Raw genomic sequence first — 21,014 nt, forward strand, 5'->3', positions numbered from 1 at the left:
TGTGAAATTGGTTGGTGTGTTTTACATTTTCTGCTGGCGGCTGGTTCAAAGCCTGGGTTTGCCCAAGAGATCTCCATAGTCGGTGTGAAGAGGAGCTCTGTGGCCAGAGAGTGCAGAGGTGGCAGGAGCTTCCAGAGTGCCACTTCTGGGGGTATTTATAGCAGTCCTGTGCCAGTATATCGTGAGCAACACGTTGTGGGCATTCCATTTATCTTGATACTCAGCAGGATGTCCATCACAGAGTAGCATTTCTGCTGTTTATGTTGACTGAGCAGGTCTCTTAATAAATGCTTAAGGACAGTTGTCTTCTTGGTAAATAGCATTCTCCAGCCTCTCACCTGGGTTTCTGTACTCTCAGCTTATTGTTTTGTCCATCTGGCACAAAGAAAAAATGGTGAGGAGGATAAACTCACTGACAATGTACTTAATTTCTGCTTGTAGCAGTTCTGTTTTCTGTGCTCTTTGGGGAATGTCTTACACTAATTGTGATTTAGTATTTTCCTTTTTCCTGTTACTCGGGCTTTCCTACAGCATTCTACCCCTTATTTACCTATTTTCATTCCCCATGTTCTGCTTTTGAATCCTTTTCACTCCTTTCAGCAGCCCTTAGCAATCTCAAGGTGGGGTCAGAAATGACCAGCCTCACTTTTTGCTGCACTGTGTCATTCATCAGATGTCAACTCCTGCTATTTCTCCACACAGCTGATTGAGTTGAAATGTACCTCTTCTTGTGCCAGCAGTGACTAAAAGCAGTTATAGACATCAAAGGCCTAGTCTTTCATCTTCTTTCTAAATTTTAATCTCTCAGTTGTAACAAGTGGATACAGCAAGATAGTATTGCATGACATAGGCTGTGGTGGTTGCTGTGCTGTTAAAATACTGTATTTCATGTCTGTGGTTTGGCAATAGAAGGAGTTGTGTGGAGGGCTAATGTGCCCCTGTCTCTGCAGAGTAACAGAATAGCTCGGGATAGTGAATTAACAGAGAGTGACAAGGAGCAACTGCGAGCCATTTGTACCCGAGACCCTTTGTCTGAAATCACTGAGCAAGAGAAGGACTTCCTCTGGAGACACAGGTACTGCAAATCAAAAACCAATCCAAAGAAAAGCCCTTCTTGACATAATCAAATTTCATCCCATTCATTAAAAATTTGTCATGGGTTTTGCTTCCTTTTCTTCCATGCTGAGGAGTTGGTGTTTTAGACAAGGCTTGTAAAGCATTCTGTGGTTTGGTTAAAATCCTGTGGAGAAAAGTAAGTTGTTGAATGAGTTCCCATTTTCCTTATTACTGTGGTTTTACCTGCATGGATGGATCCTGACAGCACTTTGTGACAAAGGAAGGAAAAGGTGCAAGGCTGTGGGGACATAGTTGAGGGTTATCAAAGGAAAAATGTTGTTTTGTACATGCAACTTTTTCCTCTTTTGCAGACACTATTGCGTGAATACTCCAGAAATTCTACCCAAATTACTTTTGTCTGTCAAGTGGAATTCTAGAGATGAAGTGGCTCAGGTAACGTAAAGCACTGAAGAAGTGTTTAGGTTTTAAAGAACTTTTAAAATACGCTATTTTAAAGAAAACTTCTGGAATATAAAAACATATTATGTTTGTATGATACATTGAAGGAATAGTTGGACTTGCCACTGTGATTGACAGGTGTCTCTGATCCATAGTTCTTGTTTTTTAGCTCAGTCTGGTCTTAAGATTTCCTCTTGCTGGCATTACTTGAATCTCTCTTATGTTGCCAACTAATTACAGTTAAATGTCAGTTACAGTTAAATGCGAGGTTTTGTTTTCATTCTTTTTAGAGCGGATAAAACAACAAAGTCAACTGGCAACTAATACCAGATTGTTGATTGAGAGGACCGGCAAGCAAACAGCTTGTACTCAGATGTAGTTTGTGCCTGACAATGCCTGTGTGTTACAACTTCTTCCTAACCAGTGCAAAGGTGTGACATGCTTGGCCTTGTTGCCCACAGATGTACTGCTTGGTGAAGGATTGGCCCTCAATCAAACCAGAGCAAGCCATGGAGCTCCTGGACTGCAACTACCCTGACCCAATGGTGCGAGCTTTCGCAGTGCGGTGTCTGGAGAAGTCCCTGACAGATGACAAATTGTCTCAGTACCTAATCCAGCTGGTACAGGTACTGAACACGTTTTGGCATGTTTGTTGTCTTGGGTATATTCAATAATCACAGAGGCTTAAAAGTTTAGTTGTTGTGGAAAAAGTGGTCATCAAAAGTGTGCTTGTTTTGTGGATTATTTAGGAGGAGATGAAATGTTAGTTTTTCTGTGGTGCTGTGGTTTTGCTTGTTGGTACTAAATGTCAGAATTCTGCAGAGATGCAAAACTGTTCCACCAACTGGAGCAGGCAGCTATTTCAGCTGTCCTAACATATGGGAAAGGATGAGCAGAAGCATCTTCTCAAAATTTTGAGCAAGTTGAGGCTAAAATATTTGGTAACAGTGAAGTAAGCATCAGATGGTAAATTCCTGAAATAGAGGCAGCCAGTGCACAGTTGGCATATATTGTTCAGAGCTTAACACATGCAAATATTAATACCAAGATCAGTCATTCCAGAAAAAAATAATGTAAACCATAGATGGCTTTTTGTTTAACTGCCTTTAATCTGTATATTGTTCATAGAAATAATAACTACATCTGATTTTTTAACATTTTCTCTTTATCCTTAACTAGGTTCTGAAATATGAGCAGTATTTAGATAATCAGCTTGTGAGATTTTTACTCAAGAAGGCACTGACCAATCAAAGGATAGGACACTTCTTCTTTTGGCATTTAAAGTAAGCTTATTGTCATGTTAAGGGGTGGTGGGCTTCCTATTAACTGTAAACAAGTAGTTGTTCTAAAGTTTTGACATACTAAATGTCCTTTCTTAGAAAAATATTACTACTTAAAATAAAGGTTGGGTTATATTAAGAGTTGGAATAGTATGGTGATAGAAATCATGCCTTGCAGTTTCAAAAGCTACTTAATAGTACTTAAACTTGCACTTCTTTTTATCTAATGATGATTATTCTAAAAGCAAGGTAGTCTGAGACTGCTGAAAGCCTCCCATATTGTTAGCTGCCTGATGCCCCATCATTTTTTCCAGAAAACTTTACAAATATATGAGACCTAAAGAAAGCCACCTAATTCAACAAGGTAAAGCTTTGAAAAATACTAGTAAAAACTTTATTTTTAATTCCTTATTAAGAGCTTGATAGCTCAGTCTGCAGCATAGTGGGTTGTAGCTGGAGGTCACCTAAAAATTCTGTTCTAAGCTGGTGCAATCAGACACAGAAATAGAAGCAAGGCATCTTTGCTGTGCTCTCAGTTTTCTACTTGCCTTGATGTCATCGAGGATAAGGGAGGGGATTGTTTGAGGGGATGTATTTTAAGACTGTATGAAGATGTCACAAGTACAGCTTCATTTTTGGCACCTCTAAGTGGTCTTGTCTCCAAGCTGTAACTGTTCTTCCTCCCTGTGTAGGTCTGAAATGCACAACAAAACTGTCAGTCAGAGGTTTGGGTTACTTCTGGAGTCCTACTGTCGAGCCTGTGGAATGTACCTGAAGCACCTGAGCAGGCAGGTGGAGGCCATGGAGAAGTTGATTAACCTCACAGATATTCTCAAGCAGGAAAAAAAGGATGAGACCCAGAAGGTATCAAAAGCTGTCCTTTCATTAAAACTACTGCTGTTGAGTCACAGGAATTACTTAGAACTGTTTTATTTGATCAATGAGGAAAGTGTTAATGCTAATTTCAGTAGGTGGTGTATTTTCTGTGCAATGCCATTGTCCAGCTCTCAAGGCAACGGGACTATACAGTTAAATGTTTCAATTTGTTAATATGTAGCTGAGTTGTACTTACATTAGAACTGTGCAAAACCCTGCTTGAAAACCAAAGCTAAAATCTGATACCTTCATTTACGTGTAAATACTGTTCTCAAGACCTGAATGTGCTTATTTATCAGGTACAGATGAAGTTTCTTGTTGAACAAATGAGACGGCCAGATTTTATGGATGCCTTGCAAGGTTTTATCTCTCCTCTTAATCCTGCACATCAACTGGGAAACCTTCGGTATTGTATCTAGTTTTGAAGTTTGTCTAGATACTTAACCAAATGTTTAGTAATGGGAACAATAACAGTGTTGAGGTTGACTGTTAACTTAGTAAATATCAGGATCTTCAAAGTTCACTGAATAGAATTTGTAGCAGAGTAGTCCATAAAGACTAGAGTCATTTCAATCTAATGGTTTAACAAATCAGGGAACAACATGACCTTTAGCTGTTTCTTTGAGGTGTCAGGAACTGCAGTCGTTTTTCCAGTTGTCAGGGGCTCATATTGCCAAAGGAATATTTACAATATTCCCTTACAAACACAACTCTTCTGTTGGTCTTAGCAAATGGTTAACTTAGCACTTACTAATTTAAGTTTGAGTCTGAAAGTGAAAATGGTGGATTGTCAGCTATCTTTGCATCTTTAATTTGGTGCTAGTTCAGAGTTTGACCAAAATGTAGGGAGAACTTAGCACTATTAGAGAAACATGGTATAAGAATCAAATTATGCATATCTCATAGAAATCTTATCTCTTTTAGGCTTGAGGAGTGCAGGATAATGTCATCTGCAAAAAGGCCGCTGTGGTTGAACTGGGAAAACCCAGATATTATGTCTGAGTTGTTATTTCAGAACAATGAGATAATATTTAAAAATGGAGATGGTAAGAAAAAATAAGTGTAATTCAAAAGCTACATACGTGTTTATTTTCCTAACCTTTTTTTAGTGTTTTATAAGCTTATAAATTACATAAATGTAAAAAAAAATCAGCTGAGCAAAGCTATTTTCTTTTCCAGGAAAGTTAAGCATAGACAAATAAGTATTTATCTCAGTCAAGTACAAATTTTATATGTTCCAAGATGCACAGTCTGTCAAGGTGGAACATGATACTATTTAATATTTGTTCTTTTAACATGTAAATGTCTTTGAGATAAAACGGATGTGTTTTATTTAAACTATGATTCCATTGTCTTGGTTTTAGTGTAGGCTTTAAAATCACTACTACAAGTTTATATTAATTTTTTACTATTTAAAGCCTGCTGCTCTCTACTGAGGGAACAAAACCTGCAGTAAACTATGCAAACCTCATTACTTTTAGATATATTTAGACATAGTTTTGGGGGGAAAGGAAAGTAAGATCAAACCAGCGGTTCTGATGTTACAAAATTTGAAAATTTAATGTATTTGACTATTTCAGACTTGCGTCAGGACATGCTGACACTTCAGATAATTCGAATTATGGAGAACATCTGGCAAAATCAGGGTCTTGATCTTCGGTAAGCATTAGAGGTCATTCCCAAGTAACGATGATCTTAATGGTTTTGGCATTGGTTTGTTCCCAGAGATTACTTCTGTTTTCCCAAGGGTTATAAATGAAAACCTATAAATAGAAATTTTTGTGCATGTTAGAGCAATATTTAATTTTTTCAGTTAACTAAACTACTGGATATTATAAACACAAGATCATATTTGAAAAATACTTAGTTCTCATTCAAGTGGGTTTGAGTGAGCTGGGTACAAGGAATGGATATAAGAGCTAAGGCAAAGTGCCACACTGTGGCCAAGTGATTGTGTCTGTAGGTTTGGCTTTGAACAAGGTGCCAAACCCTCAGCTCTGCTGAGCAGTGACTCTTTGTTGATATCTTCACTTCAGTCCACACAGTAGATATTGCCCAGTCTGTGTGAGCTTCTCCACCTCCAGACAGTGTGTGGGTGCAGCAGCTTCTGCAGAGCATTCAGGATAAACTGTTCTGCTTCTGGAAAACTTATCCTAGGCAGGTTACACCTTCAGATTTGTGTTTGCTGTGTGGGACGTTTTTAGGTGGGAGCAAAGGAGCTGCCTGTGCACTGTCTAGAAACCCCCAGTTTTCATTTCCTTATGTAGACAAAAAGACCTGTTGGTCTGTGTTATCTTTCATGGGTCAGTCTTGTCTCCAGTACTGTAAGGAGTAAAAGAATTAAGCCTTTGTCCAAGAATGGTTACATGTGATGCAGAATAGTTACAGCTCCCCATATCTTAAAGAGTAGCTAGATACAGGAATCTCCCACTTCTTGTCACCATTCTCTATAAAGGAAGAAAAAAAAAAAAACCCAACAATGAACCTTTGTCTTTCAGGATGTTGCCTTATGGCTGTTTGTCGATCGGTGACTGTGTGGGACTCATCGAGGTGGTGAGGAGCTCTCACACCATCATGCAGATTCAGTGTAAAGGAGGCTTAAAAGGAGCACTGCAGTTCAACAGCCATACATTGCACCAGTGGCTCAAGGACAAGAACAAAGGAGACATGTGAGATTCCCTGTCACCTGTTTTTCTTGGCCATATGCTTGTTTTTTGATGGAAACTTCAAGAGAACTAAAGTTTAACAAGTGGGAGATTATGTCCATTATTCTGTCTATCTGGTTTTGGTTTTGGTTTCTTTTTTACTGTTCTTGTTTGCCTGGTAGCTCTTTTGCAAAAGAAAAATGTGCACTTCTGTGTTATTAGAATATCTGAGTAAAGTGTCTCCTTTTCTGTTGGAACAGGTATGATGCAGCTATTGACCTGTTTACACGTTCTTGTGCTGGCTACTGTGTTGCCACCTTTATCCTGGGCATTGGTGATCGCCACAACAGTAACATCATGGTCAAAGATGATGGACAAGTAAGAGATGTTTTTCTAAAATCATACCCTAAGGTCATCCTCACTTTGGTATGAGTTTGTTTTGGGGAAAAAAAAAAGTCTATCAGAACTATAAGTAAATGACCAATTTTACTGTGTCTTCATTTAAACAAGGAATTATTAATCTTAAAATACCTTTCTGTCTTTCCAAGCTGTTTCACATTGACTTTGGGCACTTCCTCGATCACAAGAAGAAAAAATTTGGTTACAAAAGAGAACGTGTGCCATTTGTCTTAACACAAGACTTCTTGATAGTGATTAGTAAAGGAGCCCAAGAATGTACCAAAACGAGGGAGTTTGAACGGTGAGCATTCATTGAAGCATTTAACTTTCAAAGTGTTTTGTACCTAAAATGCACTTTACTGCTGGTGACCTTTAATAATTAGACCTTTTAACTGAACAGTAGTATTCTAGTTGACTTGCAGTGGGTATGTTCTAGTTCTTCAGTTGTAGATCAGCCATCCACTTGTAAGTCAGTGGGTAATCTTAGCACTTACATGGCCTTTGGTCCATGAAATCTCACTTGAGATTTGCAGGGTCAGCATACATGTGAATAAAGATGGTAATTTTTCAAACACCTGAAAATTCTTTGACTTTACACTTAAAATCCTCTTGAGATGACAGGATGCAGCTACTGAGAATTCTTAAATGTTGGGTGTTGTGTGCATCAGAGCCTTGCTGGTCATTCAGCCATACTTGTCTCTCCTATAGCTGCTCTGATATCAGCTCTTCAGCTGGCCTGTGTGGTTTGAGACAATGGCCAGAACCTGCTGAGCAAGAGTTTTAAAATAATAACAGTAAAGAAATTAATCTGTTGCTGTAGTCATTCTTAATATCTCTTTCCAGCAATCCAGACTTTGAGAGGTTTCAATTTTAATCTTAATTTCATTATGTCGATGGCAATGGAAGACAGATTTTGAGTTATAGTGTCAGTCTGAACACTGCAGTGATGCTTTTTTTGCATTTTTTCCCTTAACCTGGGTATTGTTTATCCAGTGTGATAAATGCCCCTGTTTTCAGTGCATTTTTCAGAGTACCTAAGGAGCAACAGCTGCTGCCCGTGTAAAACTGCAGGAGAAATGCAACTCTGAAGATAGCCAGGGAAGCACTGATTTTAGCAGTGTATTAGGAAATATCTTTTGAAATCTGAAATGTCACTAGCAGTGACAAAAATGGCCCTTTGAGCACACATAAATTCCTGTTGAACAGTTGTATGAATTGCAGATGGGGTTTAAGACTAGAAAGCCTTTATTTGGATGTTGTGTTAGTCTGACCACTATTAATCCTTACACAAATGAAGATAAACTAAGTAGGAGGATGAGTGCATATTCTCAGCTACATTATGGTGTTCTTACTAGACTAAGACTGTCCACATTTTTAGTGTCTGATTACCTGTAAAAGCATTTTGGAGCTGAAGCAGTAATATGCATCCAGCAGAGACATGCACTGAGCTTCTTTCCCCTGGTCTCTTCCAGGTTTCAGGAGATGTGTTATAAGGCTTACCTTGCAATTCGGCAGCATGCCAATCTCTTCATCAATCTTTTCTCCATGATGCTTGGCTCAGGAATGCCAGAACTGCAGTCCTTTGATGATATTGCTTACATTCGAAAGACCCTTGCATTGGACAAAACTGAGCAGGAGGCTCTTGAGTACTTCATGAAGCAAATGAATGATGCTCACCATGGTGGCTGGACAACAAAAATGGACTGGATCTTCCACACAATAAAGCAACACGCTTTGAACTGAACTGACAGCAAAGAAAACAAGAACTGATACCCCGCTTTGTGGGTACTGCACTGTTAATACCCGTTAGCAGCAAAGACTGGTTGCATAGGAATTGCACAAACCATGAACAACATTAGAATTTATGGCAAGAAAAGAAACAAATTGTTCGGACAACTGTTGGAAAATAATGTAAAACAGGGTTTCAGATAGCACTAAAATTATAAACTTCAAAACTTAAGCTTTAGTACGATGTGTGCAGGGACCTTGACAAATTAGAGAGATGGGCAATCACCAAGTGTGTATGAAGTTTAACAAGGGCAAGTGCCAGATTCTGCACCTGGAATGGGGCAATCCTGGTTGTGTGTGTGGACTGGGGAATGAGAGGCTGGACAGCAGCTGTGGGAAGGGACCTGGGGGTCCTGGTTGATGGCAAGTTGAACATGAGCCAGCAGTGCCCTGCAGCCAGGAGGGCCAGCCCTGCCCTGGGGGCATCAGGCACAGCATGGCCAGCTGGGCAAAGGAGGGGATTGGCCCACTCTGCTTGGCATTGGGGCAGCCTCACCATGAATATTGTGGGCAGTTTTGGGTGCCACAGTCTAAAAAAAAATTAAGCTATTAGAGAGTGTCCAAAGGAGGGCCACGAGGATGGTGAAGGGTCTGGAGGGGAAGCCGTATGAGGAGCAGCTGAGGTCACTTGGTCTGTTCAGCTGGAGAAGAGGAGACTGAGCTCAGACCTCATTGGGCTCTGCAGCTTCTTCACAAGGGGAAGTGGAGGGGCAGGTACCAATCTCTTCTCTCTGGTGGCCGGTGACAGGACCTGAGGGAATGGCTGGAGCTGAGTCAGGGGAGGTTTAGGCTGGATATTAGGAAAAGGTTTCTCACCCAGAGGGTGGCTGGACACTGAACAGGCTGCCCAGGGAGGTGGTCACAGCCCCAAGCCTGACAGAGTTCAAGGAGTGTTTGGACAAGGCTCTCAGAAACATGGTGGGATTCTTGGAGTGTCCTGTGCAGGGCCAGGAGTTGGACTCAATGATCCTGGTGGGTCTCTTCCAACTCAGCATATTCTATGATTCAATGATTCATGTTATGCCTTAGGCTCAAAAAGGTAAACTTGGAAGAATGTTTCCTTTTCTCATTTGATAGAATAAATTAGAAGGAAAAAGAAAATAGTGCTTGTGCAAACGTAAGAGTCCATCACGTCTTACCTTGGATCTGGTACAGCAGGTAGAGACTATGCTGAATTGTGAAGAATGGAAAGAGAACTCAAGTGATAGCAAATATTTAAATGCAGCATAGTTAAAAGGGAAGGAGTTTGAAGCTCAAAGATCTAAAAACAATAGTGAGAGGACAGTGCCTTTTAAATGTGCTCGAAGGCATGAACATTTTTGGGGTTTGGGTGGCCCTTCGATTTCTGGGTCCATCATCTTCACAGTTTCTGAAAGCAGTAAGAAATAGGCTCACTCAGTATGGTGTTTCTTTTGCTCAGTATTTCTAGGGGTGCAATTCATACTTTCACAAAGAAACTCCCTATCATCCCCAAAAACTGACTAACCTGGAAATTGAATGGTCAGAATTGGGTTTAGTGCAACAGAGAGCTGTAGTGTTCATCTTAGGTTTGCTTTAATCTAACTTGAACTGAATAGATTTTTTTCATACATGTTTTCCAGAACCTAAAGAAAGGTGAGTTATTAAAATTATTGAAAGATTATTTTTTTATAAAGGCTATTTATATAATAGGAACTATTATTAATATATATTCTTTATTTACATGATTTGTCCAATATTAACTCTCTTAATTTTGCAACCCAGTTCTATCTGTCCAAGACTCCCGTTTTCATTAACGTCACTGAAGGTGACCAGACATACTCCTAGGACCAAATTCAGCCCTAGTGAAAGAGGACACAAGTACCAGTGAAGTAGTGGGAATATACCCACTAAAGCCAGAGGTGAACTTGGCCTAAGTCTCTAAAAACTTTTTGGGAATCACTCTTCACATTACTGCAGTGATATGCTGGCTATTCCAAGAACGCTCATTTAAACCCTCAAAATTTGGGTCTACCATTTCTCCTCTTTCTTCCTCCCTTGGAAGTGGTTGTTGAATCCAGTAAGATACATCAGAAATAGCAATTTAGATTTTCAATATGATCAATAATTAGCAGTTCAACAGACAGATATGTTGGCTAGCTCGAAGCATGTGGAGTTACCAAACATTTTATAGCTTTGTCTGTTTTGTGCGTGTGTGTAATATATATTTGTAAATCTAGTTCTTGTCCTTTATCACAATTACAATGTGTGCAATCAATGAATTTGGCACCATGTTTTGAAACTGTTCAGAGTACCGAGGATTTCAGATTGCCCTTATGCACAACTTCAGGTAGGACTGTTTTTCTAATTCCTAAACAGGTTTTTTTAAAGTTAGCAAAGCCCATAATAATTCTGTGGGTGATGTTCACCCTAACATTTTAAACTTGCTAGATTGGCAGCACTTGAATTCCAAAGGTTTGGGGCTTTTGGGGGTTCAGCTTGTTCACTTGCAAACACGCACCGAGGTGCCACTCAGAAAGTGCAATACCACGTGTAATATAAAATATGCTGACAGTTGGTGTTAGATTAGAATATAAGCATATAAATAAACTGTACTTCATGCAGGCTGTACTGATGAGGTAATGAGTGGTTGGCTTCATTTAGCAAATTGTAATATATTAAAAATGTGCAATCAATTATGTTATGAAAGACTTTGGGGATTGTAAAACCAAGGCTTTCGTGTTTCAAGACACTTTCAAAGTCAGGATCCTGCAGCTGATTACTGCACTCACGGATACTTGATGTTGTGGGGGGAAACCTGGTTTTGTGAAAACTACAGAAGCTCCAAGAATAGTATGGGAAATGTGAAGTTCTATTTCCTTAGTGTTAGGAAATATTTTGGAGTAGTCCAATAGACATCCCATTGCTCTTTTTATTGACTGTTACATATTCCTTTTTGTTCATATGAATATTTTAACTCCTGCTAAGCTTGGTTATACTTTCTAGAGCAAAGTTACCCTTGTATCTATTACTTTGCAATCAACACACAATAATGGTTTAGCTCTTAAAATGGGTTAGTTTCAGTTTAAGTTTAGTTCACAAAATCTGAAACCCTGTTGGCTATAATTCTTAATTTAACTGAGTAAAACTGTTGCACAGACATCACATTAGGTGCTATATTATCCGTATTTATCTGGTGTTGAAACAATGCTTTACCTCGTTTATGCAAGAAATGGTCAGCCTTTTCCAGCCTGGGTGAAAAGATTAACTCAAATTTATTGGATGTTATGAGGCCAAATTTGTTTGTACTTTGCCCCTTCCTAGCCCTTCTGTAAATATGAGTATAAATGTCTTTCAGTTCAAGCACAGTATTCTGCACCCTTTTTGCCCAGACAGAGAGGTATGAGGAGTCAGGCTCTGTTTCCAGAAGCTACTGCAATTAAATGTTGTGTATAAGCTGTAGAAGTTATTATACAAATCAAATAGTAAAAGAAAGGAAACCTCAGAGTGGTACAGCCATAATACAGTTCGGGGTAATTGTAGCCTTTCAACAGATTTTTTGAAAAGTAGGAGAAGCTCCTGGGCTTTAACCAGTTCTTTGCATAACCAGGATGGGCATTTGAAAAACATTCTGCCAGTGTTTCACAGAAAACAACAAACCTTTTCTCAGCTTCAAAGTGTTGAACCCTAATTACTGTATCCTGTCACGGCAGTTCCGTGCTGATGTAATTCACTGAGGATAGTGGAGGCACTGTTTGCTTACCCTGGTGGAAGTGAGAGGATGTCATCTGCTCTCAGTATCAGAAAGAAGATCTGCTTACACACCATGAAAGCACTTGTAACTGAGTCCTAGATTTTTATAGAAATAACTTGGAATTTGGCTTATTTTTAACTATCCCTGCTTCATGGAGATTTGAAAATGCTCCCTTTGTTCTGGGAATCAGCTGCACAAAATACTAAAGTAGTTTATTCTGGGCTTGAATTGAATCTGGGCACCTTGCTCCTGCAGAACTTCCTTGTAAGACTGCCAGAGCAAGGAGCCCAGGACTGGGCCATGTGTTTTATCACAAAGCATCAGGAAATGGTGTTTTAGTGAAATACAATTTAAAACCAGTAACTTTTTCAGCTGTGAAACTGTGTTTGATATAATGACAGAACAGACTGCTGCATATTAGTTTTACTTAGAATTACATTCATTGCTTTCCTGAGAGTAGCAGAAAAAGTACCTGTACTGATTTTATATATGCCTACTTCTTTATCTGAAAGGGTGCATTAGCAGTTTTTTCATAGGTGAAACATACTTCTTTAATTTTTTAAGAAGGCTTTTAAATAAACCAAAACTGTAAGTGGTTTGGTATCTTGTGGAAAAGATATGAGCCTGCATATTGGGGACAACATAGAAATTACCAGGTTTGTAAGAATTTTGTATATGATGACCCTGCTGTTGGTGGTTTGGCAAGTTGTTTGTGGGTTTTTATGCCAACTTTGTTTTTTCTGTAAAGTATTAAATGCCCTTCAGTGGTCAGTAGCCCATGTTTGTTCACAATTTGAAGGTATTGTCTTTGCTTTGTCATTATATAACTGGCATGTTCAAGTGTCTGTTCTTAATAGTAATTATGAATTCCTCCTGTTTTGCATGTCTGTACAGGTTGCAGACCTGGGCTGGACCCATTCAAAAAACAAATATCAGAAAAGCCACTTGAAATTACTATTTTTGTTGATGTCTTCGACATCTTGAAAATACTTCAAGTTAATGAAAATGGTGTGGTATTACAGAAAGAATTGTAACTTGCTGCTTCTAGGATTTTTTTTTTAACTTCTTTCACTTGTTTTAGTTTTACTTGAATGGAAGAACCACACTTGTTTTTTAAAAACACTATATAGCTGTGGATGTTGTTGCAGATTGTTGAATCCCAATTTAATTTTGCAATACATGTTTCATACAAATAATGGATTTGCATCTTTTTATTTTGTGCTGGAAGTTGTCTCAGTTTAGGTAAGGCTCTATCTGTCCAAAGTGATGTGTAGCTCACCACCCCTGCAGCTGGTGTTGGTTTGGGGTTTTTCTTTGTTTAGTTTTACTCTTTTTTTTTTTTTTACATCTGTTTTAATGAAGGGAAGCCAACTGGACACTGGCTATAGAAGTTCTCTATTTGCATACACTAACCAAACCTATAGATGCTCTGCTCTTTGAGAAATTCTGATTTCACTTCATGCTGATACAACACTCACTTCATCAGAATCGCTCTGGATTCACAACAGCACATGAAATCAGAATTAGGCTGTGTGTATATCAGAACCCCAGATTATTTATTCCTATGATTCACTATGAAAGGCTCTCATATGGAGAGGTATGTTTAGTAGCAGCCCAGTTGAACACTTAATAATTTTACTTTGAAATAGTCTTTATTAACAAAGTAGCCTTTTCAGCTCTCCAAAATTATAGTAATCTTGTCTGCAGTTTGTTTCATTCCTGACACTTCAGTATTTTTGTTCCTTGCAAGCTTAAATGTTTCCTCTTCCTACTCTTTGGTAGCATACAGACTTGTCGAAGTCACACTCAGGAAAAATCATTGTTCTTCATTTGCCATACAGTGTTCTGGACTTCTGAGCTTTATGGGATAGACTCTGAATCGTCTGAGGTCTTGCTGTGTTAGTGCTCCTGACTCTAAGCCAGAGGTGAATCCCTCTGTCCCTTCTCTTCTCTCTCCAACACCCCTCTGGGACATGCCCAGAGCATAAGAACATCATAAAATATTTGTAAGAGAAGATCAATTGAAGCAATGCTCTGCCTGTACTTTGAAGTTAGTGTCCCCACTGGTTTGTGTTAGTGTGTTTTAAGTGTCCTTACTGTCACTTCTGTGCGTGATGCAATATTCCTGCGGCAGAAGGAAGGCAAAAAATACACTACTCTGTCTTGATTCTTTTTGAAATTCTGGTGCCTGATTCCCAGTAGTTATTAACCTGGTTCAGGAGCCATTCAGTTCAGTGTAACTGCATCCATTTTGTTAGGCTCCTGTTCCAGTAATAAATTTAATCACAGCTAAAGCTGACTTAATTGTATTGCTGAAGTTACTGAAAGCCTAATTCAGGCAGAAGCTGTTTTTTTCAAAAATCTTTATGTCTGTTGTAGTTTAGTTAATTCTTGTGAGCCAAAATATGGATATTCATAGTTGGAATCTCATTCTGCCTTGTTTCTTTAACTATTTTTAATCTATTTTCAGGCTTTATTAATAATGTTCTATATCGTGAATTATCAGCTGTCCCAGGCTGTCCAGAATTATCTTACTGTTTCATTTGGGGTTGGGAATAGAAAAGGAATAGATAATTCTTCTTGTCTTACAGGAGCTGTGGTCCAAATTCTTTATTTCTCATGTGAAGATAAATATGTAATTCATTATCTGGGAGTATCATCCTTTCTCTTTGCCCCTTGCACCTCTTCAAGTATTAACTGTGAATATCCACTACACTATCAAAATCTACTTCCCTGGTGGAGAAAAGGGCTTTAAATATATATGGCTGCAGTCTGAAGTCCTGGATTCTCAGGCTTGAAATTTTGTAAGTATTGTTGTCATTGTAAATGGCAACACAACTGCAGAATTTTCACAGAACCATTGAGGTTAGCAAAGACCTTTGGAGTTCATTTAGCCCAGACACCCTGTCAAAGCAGGTCAGAATAGAACAGGATGCCCAGCATTGTCTACCTGGGTTTAGAATCTGTCTGAGAAAGAGGAATCCGCAGTCAATCTTTTTTTTCATAATATTTATATGAAATATCTTCTATTTCATTGTCTGATGCCCTTTCAGCAGACCCTGAGAAAAGCCTTGCCTGTCTTTATTCCTCCCCATCAAGTATTTATGTACATTGACCAGATGCCTCCTGGGCTTCCTCTTCGACCAGAATACCAATCCCAGCTTTCTCAGCTTCCTCTCCTGTCCTTTATAGCCCTTCGTGGACCCATTCCAGTACATCCACGTCAGGTTTGTGCTGGGAACCCCAGTGCTCCAGGTGTGTCCTCACCGGTGCTGAGCAGAGGGGCAGGGGAAGGCTCACCCCCGTTGACCTGCTCTTCCTAAGGCAGCCCAGGATCCTGTTGGCATTTTGGGTAAATAGAGCCCAGGAGGGTGTCAGCTCTTGATGCTTCTGTGTGACTTCATTGAAGCTGGGAGCAGTTACCTGTCTGCATCCAAGGGAAAGTAAAAACCCCCACCAGTGCTTCAATTATATTTAAAAAATGAGACAATTACTTTTGAAATAACCACTACTGGGGCAGAGGGGGGATGTTGCCGTGTGTGTGTCATTCTGTGATAAAGGTCTGTGGTAAAGTAAGTAGAAGGCAAGATATTTTTAGTAATAATGGGCCAAAAAGTATTTAAGATGCAGCAAGATGCATGTGTCGTCATACTGAGAATAGTCTTGCAGTACTTTAAATAAAAAATACCACAACCCCTTTTTTAACCCTTCTGCTGTGCTACTCAAGTAACAAAAGTTTGGCCTATGATACTTATTGTAGTTCATGTTCATGGGAAATTGTAAAAAGTCTGCTTTTATTTATCTTCGCGGTCTGTATCATGCTGTTTATTAAAACAAACTACTTTTGTTTGGTTTTTATCACACTTTTGAGTGTTAATGTATATACTAACAACTAAATTAAAATGATATGGTTGGTACACTTGTGAATTCTGAAGCAAGAATTTAAAGAATATTCAGTCTCGGTGTGTGATTTGGTGTTGCAGCTCTGCCTCTGAAAAAGACTAGGAGAAAGGAAATGGAAATTGCATACCTCAGGTAATTTGGGGGGAACAGAAATAGAATTTACATTATTTAAGGGTGAAAAGTCCAGTATGCTTGTGGCATTTGTTCTTGTAAATGCTGATCCTCAAAATAAGTAATTTTATTTTAGTTTTAGGCGTAGGCTGTAAAAAGCTGTGACAAGAGAGATGATGTTACTGAAGTGTTTCAGCTGGATGGTTTACAGTCCCTGCTAAATCATTCTGGTTTTGAAAAATATGCTTCATGCTTTCATTACCAAAATTATAATTTAAAAAAAAAAAAACCCAACAACAAAGAAGGTCATATTTTTGTATCCAATACTAATTTTGAAAGAGTGACAAATATATTTGGGGAAATTTCTCACTGGCAGTATAAGAGCATGAGTGCAAAGGAACTCCTCTGCATATGTTGGTCTACTTTGCACTCGAGTTGCTGACAAACTGGGAAGGATTTGAGTTCTCTTGTGAGGATTTCACTCTTTTTTGGGGGGGGATGAGGCAAGTGTCAAGGTTTTTACTCAGGCCCCTTCAAAAGATTTTTGTTCCCAGTCAGCTCTAAACTTCATACATGGTCAGTTCTGTTTCAGGTCACACTGCCCAGCTTTGAGAAGGGCTGTGTTCCACCAAGTGCTCAGTCTGTGCTGGATCAGCTTTATAATAAAAGATGGACATCATCATCCTTATATTTATTTTGAAGCTTCAGTGGAGCTCTGGTCTGAAAAGTATGGCTGGGGGTTTGGAACTAGCTACTTCAGCAACCTGAACTAACAGGTTAAACTCATGTTTATTATACATAAGGTGAGTTTTACCTTTCCTAATAACTATGAAACAGTTGTGAGTGGCTACAACTGTGTGTTGGTTGCACAGGATGGTTCAAGATAAGAGGATCATCAGCTCTTGTTCAAATACAAATTTTATACTACTGCCACTTAGTGCCAGGGTGTGATTTTTGTGGTGGTTCTATATCTAAACATGAAAAAAAATCACAGAAAATTTGCAAAATGATGCTGGTGAAACAAGAAAGATTTGCAATGTGGGCAGTTTGCTTCAGCGTGGGAACCTCAGTAAGCCCTCCTGATTTTATGCTCAGAAATCAGTCTGTTTTCCAACCTTCTCTCAAAAGAATCAATCTGGAGTCTGAACCCATTTAATAAAAAAAGCTAAGAACCTGATGCTAGACAAGATATGTCAAGTAACCTCCTACATGTCCTTTTAAACGCTAACAAATCTACCTCCAGTGAAGATTATCCTCATGAGCGATGCTAACAGCGTTCATTGAAGAAAGGGTTTATCCCATGCTTATTTTGGCCAGGATACATCCCCACTAATTGAAATGAGCATCTTCTATGTTGCCCCTTTAAACATGAATGTGAATATCACATAGGCTTTTCTGTATTTTCAGTTGGAATCTGTTCTGACTGATTAAAACCTCACCCAGAGCTCTCTCAACACGTGGTGGTTTGGAAAACGAGACTCATTTAGGCTTTTCTGTCTAAAGCATTGATTGCTCCGTTTGATGCGTGTGACTTTGAACTGCATCTGCAGCTTCAAAGGGGATCCTCCTCAGATGTTTTTCTTTCACTTAAAGCCTTGTCTTTTTATCTGACATAAGTGGTGCTGGGCTGTGCTGCTTTGGGTGGAGAATAAATCAGTCAAAAGGTACAGATGATGCTTTGGTCCGCCTCAGTTTGCCTCACAAGCAGCACTGAGTTCAAAGAAAAGGCTTGAGGTTGGGTTTGGGTTGTTTTTTTTTTTTCCTCTCCCTTTGCTATGTATGGATTTGAGGTTCTCATCACTGCCCTCCGCTGGGAACTCGGGAAAGTGCTTTCCTGGAATACTTGTGTGGAAAACATTTTGGTGAATAGAGGGAGAAGTATGTGGGCATCCGCCCATTTGGGTGGCTATAGCCAGTTTATGAGACCTTTAACACAAGCTGTCCTGGGGAAACCTCAGCAACCATGGCTGGAATAAAAAGCAGAGAACAAACTGAACTGGGAGACCAGGAACTTGTTTGATTGGTAACTCAGTGCAGGAGATCATAGACATACAACATTTATTTAATGTCTGAGGGCTCAGCAGTGTGCCAGCAAAGGACACCTTTAGTCCTGTTTTGCTGCTTGCCACCAAAACTCCTGTGTGATCATAGGATGGAGCTCTTTCCATCTGGCTCTAAGCAAATCACATTACCCTAAAGGCATCTTTCCAGCCTCAGGACAAAGGCTAAAGATAGGATTTTATAGACTAAATCCAGTTTCATCTGCCAGATAATGAATAAAACTAAGGCCAGAAGCAGGGTATAGTTTCTTTTTTCACTAATCAGTGGAGCATTAGGGATATTGTGGATTCTCTGCTAATTCTAAACTTTTTTCCTGGAACTAGGTAAATTCAGGCTAAGCCAGAGCAAAACAATTCAATGAATGAAATGCTTAGCAAAATTCCATAAGTTATTTTAAGTCATGGAAATAAGGGACTGTAGTGGCCCCCCTCATGTCTTCAAAATAATGAGGTATTTTTTTTAAATAGTAAGATGCTCTTTGAAGTGCTCTGCTTTGTGAGCCAGTACAATTTAATGCTTTTTCCTGTGGCACGATAAAAAGTGAAGATGAAATCAGCAAAAAGGGATGTGATTATAAACTTTGAAAAGGGAGAGTTGCTTACTTTAATTTTCAAACCCTTATTTATACAAATTTCACAGAATTATTTGGAATTGTTAATTTTTGAAGGGACCTCTGGAGATCATCCAGTCCAAGGCATGGTCACCTGGAGCAGGTGACACAGGAACATGTCCAGGTGGGTTTGGAATGTCTCCAGAGGGGGAGAATCCACAATATCCCTGGGCAGCTGTTCCAGTGCTCTGCCACCCTCAACATGAAGAAGTTTTGTTTTAGTTTTTGGCCATTGCTCCTCATCCTGTTGCTTGGACCCACCAAAAAGAGTCTGGCACCACGTTCTGGCCCCTGCCAGATGGATGGATGGAGCTCTGAGCAACCTGGTCTAGTGTAGGCTGTCCCTGCCCGTGGCAGGGCCATTGGAACTGGATCAACTCTAATGTCCCTTCCAAGGCAAGCCATTATTCGATGATTCAAGATCAATGACTCTTCCTGTCTTTCTCTGTTTTAAAGAAACATTTCTGCCAAGGTACCATTTCAGCCCATCACTAACACCAGCTGAAGGGGATGTTTCTTTGTTGTTGACCTCTCCTCAGACAGCGGGGGGGGGAGAATATTCCTGCTCCAGGAATGTGAAAATGAAATATTTATGTGCTTTGATGAGCTCCCCTCTCAGCTGTGTCTCCCCCAGACTAACCCGGCCCAGTCTCCTCACAAGGGCTGTGTCAGACCCTCCTCATTTTGTGCCTCTGCTGGAGCCTCTACAATAACTCCTTGTCTCTCTTGTGTGTATATATTCCTTTCTTGCACTCTATATATTTATGATACACTTTATATTGATTCTCCTATACACTAGCTCTGAGGGACAGCTTCTACCTTGACACAAAAAGTAAAGTTGAGGTTTATGAGGCTCCAGCTTTGACACCACCCTCTCATTAGTGTAAAAACTTAGCGCTGACACCGTTCTGAAGCAAGCTTGGTGCTGCCAGCCGCCTTACAGCCCTGCCCCGAGGCCTGCAGATGAAAACGTGTCAGTGCTGACGCTGTCGGCACAGACCAAACACAAACCAAAGGTTTATTTCGGCCCCTCGCTGTCGCTATGGCGACGCCCGTGCGGGGCGGCCGTGGCCGGCAGGGGGCGCTGCGGGCGCGGCCCTTTCCCGCCGCTTTGCCCGCGGAGCGGCCGGGCCGGGCCGGGCCCGCGCCGAGCGGGGCGGGCGGAGCGGCCGCGCCGGGCCCGGGAGGAGCGGGGAGGAGCGGGGAGGAGCGAGCGGCGCTGGCGGCCGGCAGGTGAGTCCCGGCGGCAGCGCCCGGGGAGCCGCCCGAGCCGCGGGCCCGCCGGGGAGGTGAGCCGTGACTCACGGCCTGGCCCGCGGCTCTCCCGGTGCGGCCCCGGGCCGGGCCCTGTCCCGCCGCTCCTGCGGGATCGCGGCCTCTCCCCCGCCCGCGGCTCCGCGGCCGCCGCCGGGGCGGAGCGGTGCCTTTGCCGGTGCCTTTGCCGCGCTCCCGCCACACGTTTCCCGTGCGGCCTCCGCGCAGGCCGCGCCGCCCCCGGGCCCGTCGAGATCCCGGGTCTCGGGGCCTGGATCCCGCTTTCCAGGGCCGGGGAAAGCCGCTGGAATAGAACAGCCCGCCTTGCTGCCCCGCGGCCCGATCCGCGGAAAAAAGATTGAGCTTTTCAAGCGCGTACCTGGGGTGAGACTTGCGGTGTCAGGGCGCTGTCGGTTCTTCCCTTGCAATCACAGAAAACGGTGAGGGTACTGATACTTATAAATCATGATATAACGTTAGAATCTGTGATTTTTCCATCCCTTGAGATAAAATTTTAGTTCAGAAAATATTTAATCTCAGGAGAGCAGAGTTGACTTGATCAGAGCCTTTTTTCCCTCCTTCCATGTCTGGTGCAGGGCACTGACTGCAGAAGGTCCCGGGCCCGCAAGTGCTCCTCAGTTATGGCTGCCCACATCACATTCCTCTTTGCAGCCTTTTCTGCTTCGAGGCCGTTTGTCCCATATATAGCTCAACTGTTTGTCTTTCCTTTCCAAATATTTTTCTGCTCTCAGGAGGTGCCGAGTGCAGCAAAAGCCAACTAACCTGAGACAAAAGAAAAAGAAATGCACACCAGTGCATCCACCTTACTGGCTCTAAACCGAAATTAATATCAAGTTCTT

At 40.9% G+C, this 21,014-nt stretch overlaps 1 protein-coding gene across 1 annotated transcript in view; it reads left to right on the top strand.

Annotated features, from left to right (window-relative positions):
* PIK3CA (phosphatidylinositol-4,5-bisphosphate 3-kinase catalytic subunit alpha) overlaps positions 1 to 16,134 on the top strand; it is a 32,914-nt gene extending 16,780 nt beyond the window's left edge. Inside the window, exons 11-22 of the mRNA XM_083868505.1 lie at positions 951 to 1,075; positions 1,428 to 1,509; positions 1,977 to 2,141; positions 2,695 to 2,798; positions 3,488 to 3,659; positions 3,971 to 4,077; positions 4,596 to 4,717; positions 5,252 to 5,330; positions 6,170 to 6,340; positions 6,577 to 6,694; positions 6,865 to 7,016; positions 8,188 to 16,134. Coding sequence (XP_083724631.1) covers positions 951 to 1,075; positions 1,428 to 1,509; positions 1,977 to 2,141; positions 2,695 to 2,798; positions 3,488 to 3,659; positions 3,971 to 4,077; positions 4,596 to 4,717; positions 5,252 to 5,330; positions 6,170 to 6,340; positions 6,577 to 6,694; positions 6,865 to 7,016; positions 8,188 to 8,458 — 1,668 coding nt within the window. The 3' untranslated portion in view covers positions 8,459 to 16,134. The remainder of the gene's footprint in view (positions 1 to 950; positions 1,076 to 1,427; positions 1,510 to 1,976; positions 2,142 to 2,694; positions 2,799 to 3,487; positions 3,660 to 3,970; positions 4,078 to 4,595; positions 4,718 to 5,251; positions 5,331 to 6,169; positions 6,341 to 6,576; positions 6,695 to 6,864; positions 7,017 to 8,187) is intronic.
* Positions 16,135 to 21,014: the final 4,880 nt, after the last annotated feature.

Source organism: Zosterops lateralis, assembly GCF_965231275.1.
Source record: "Zosterops lateralis genome assembly, chromosome: 10".
NCBI lineage: Eukaryota > Metazoa > Chordata > Aves > Passeriformes > Zosteropidae > Zosterops > Zosterops lateralis.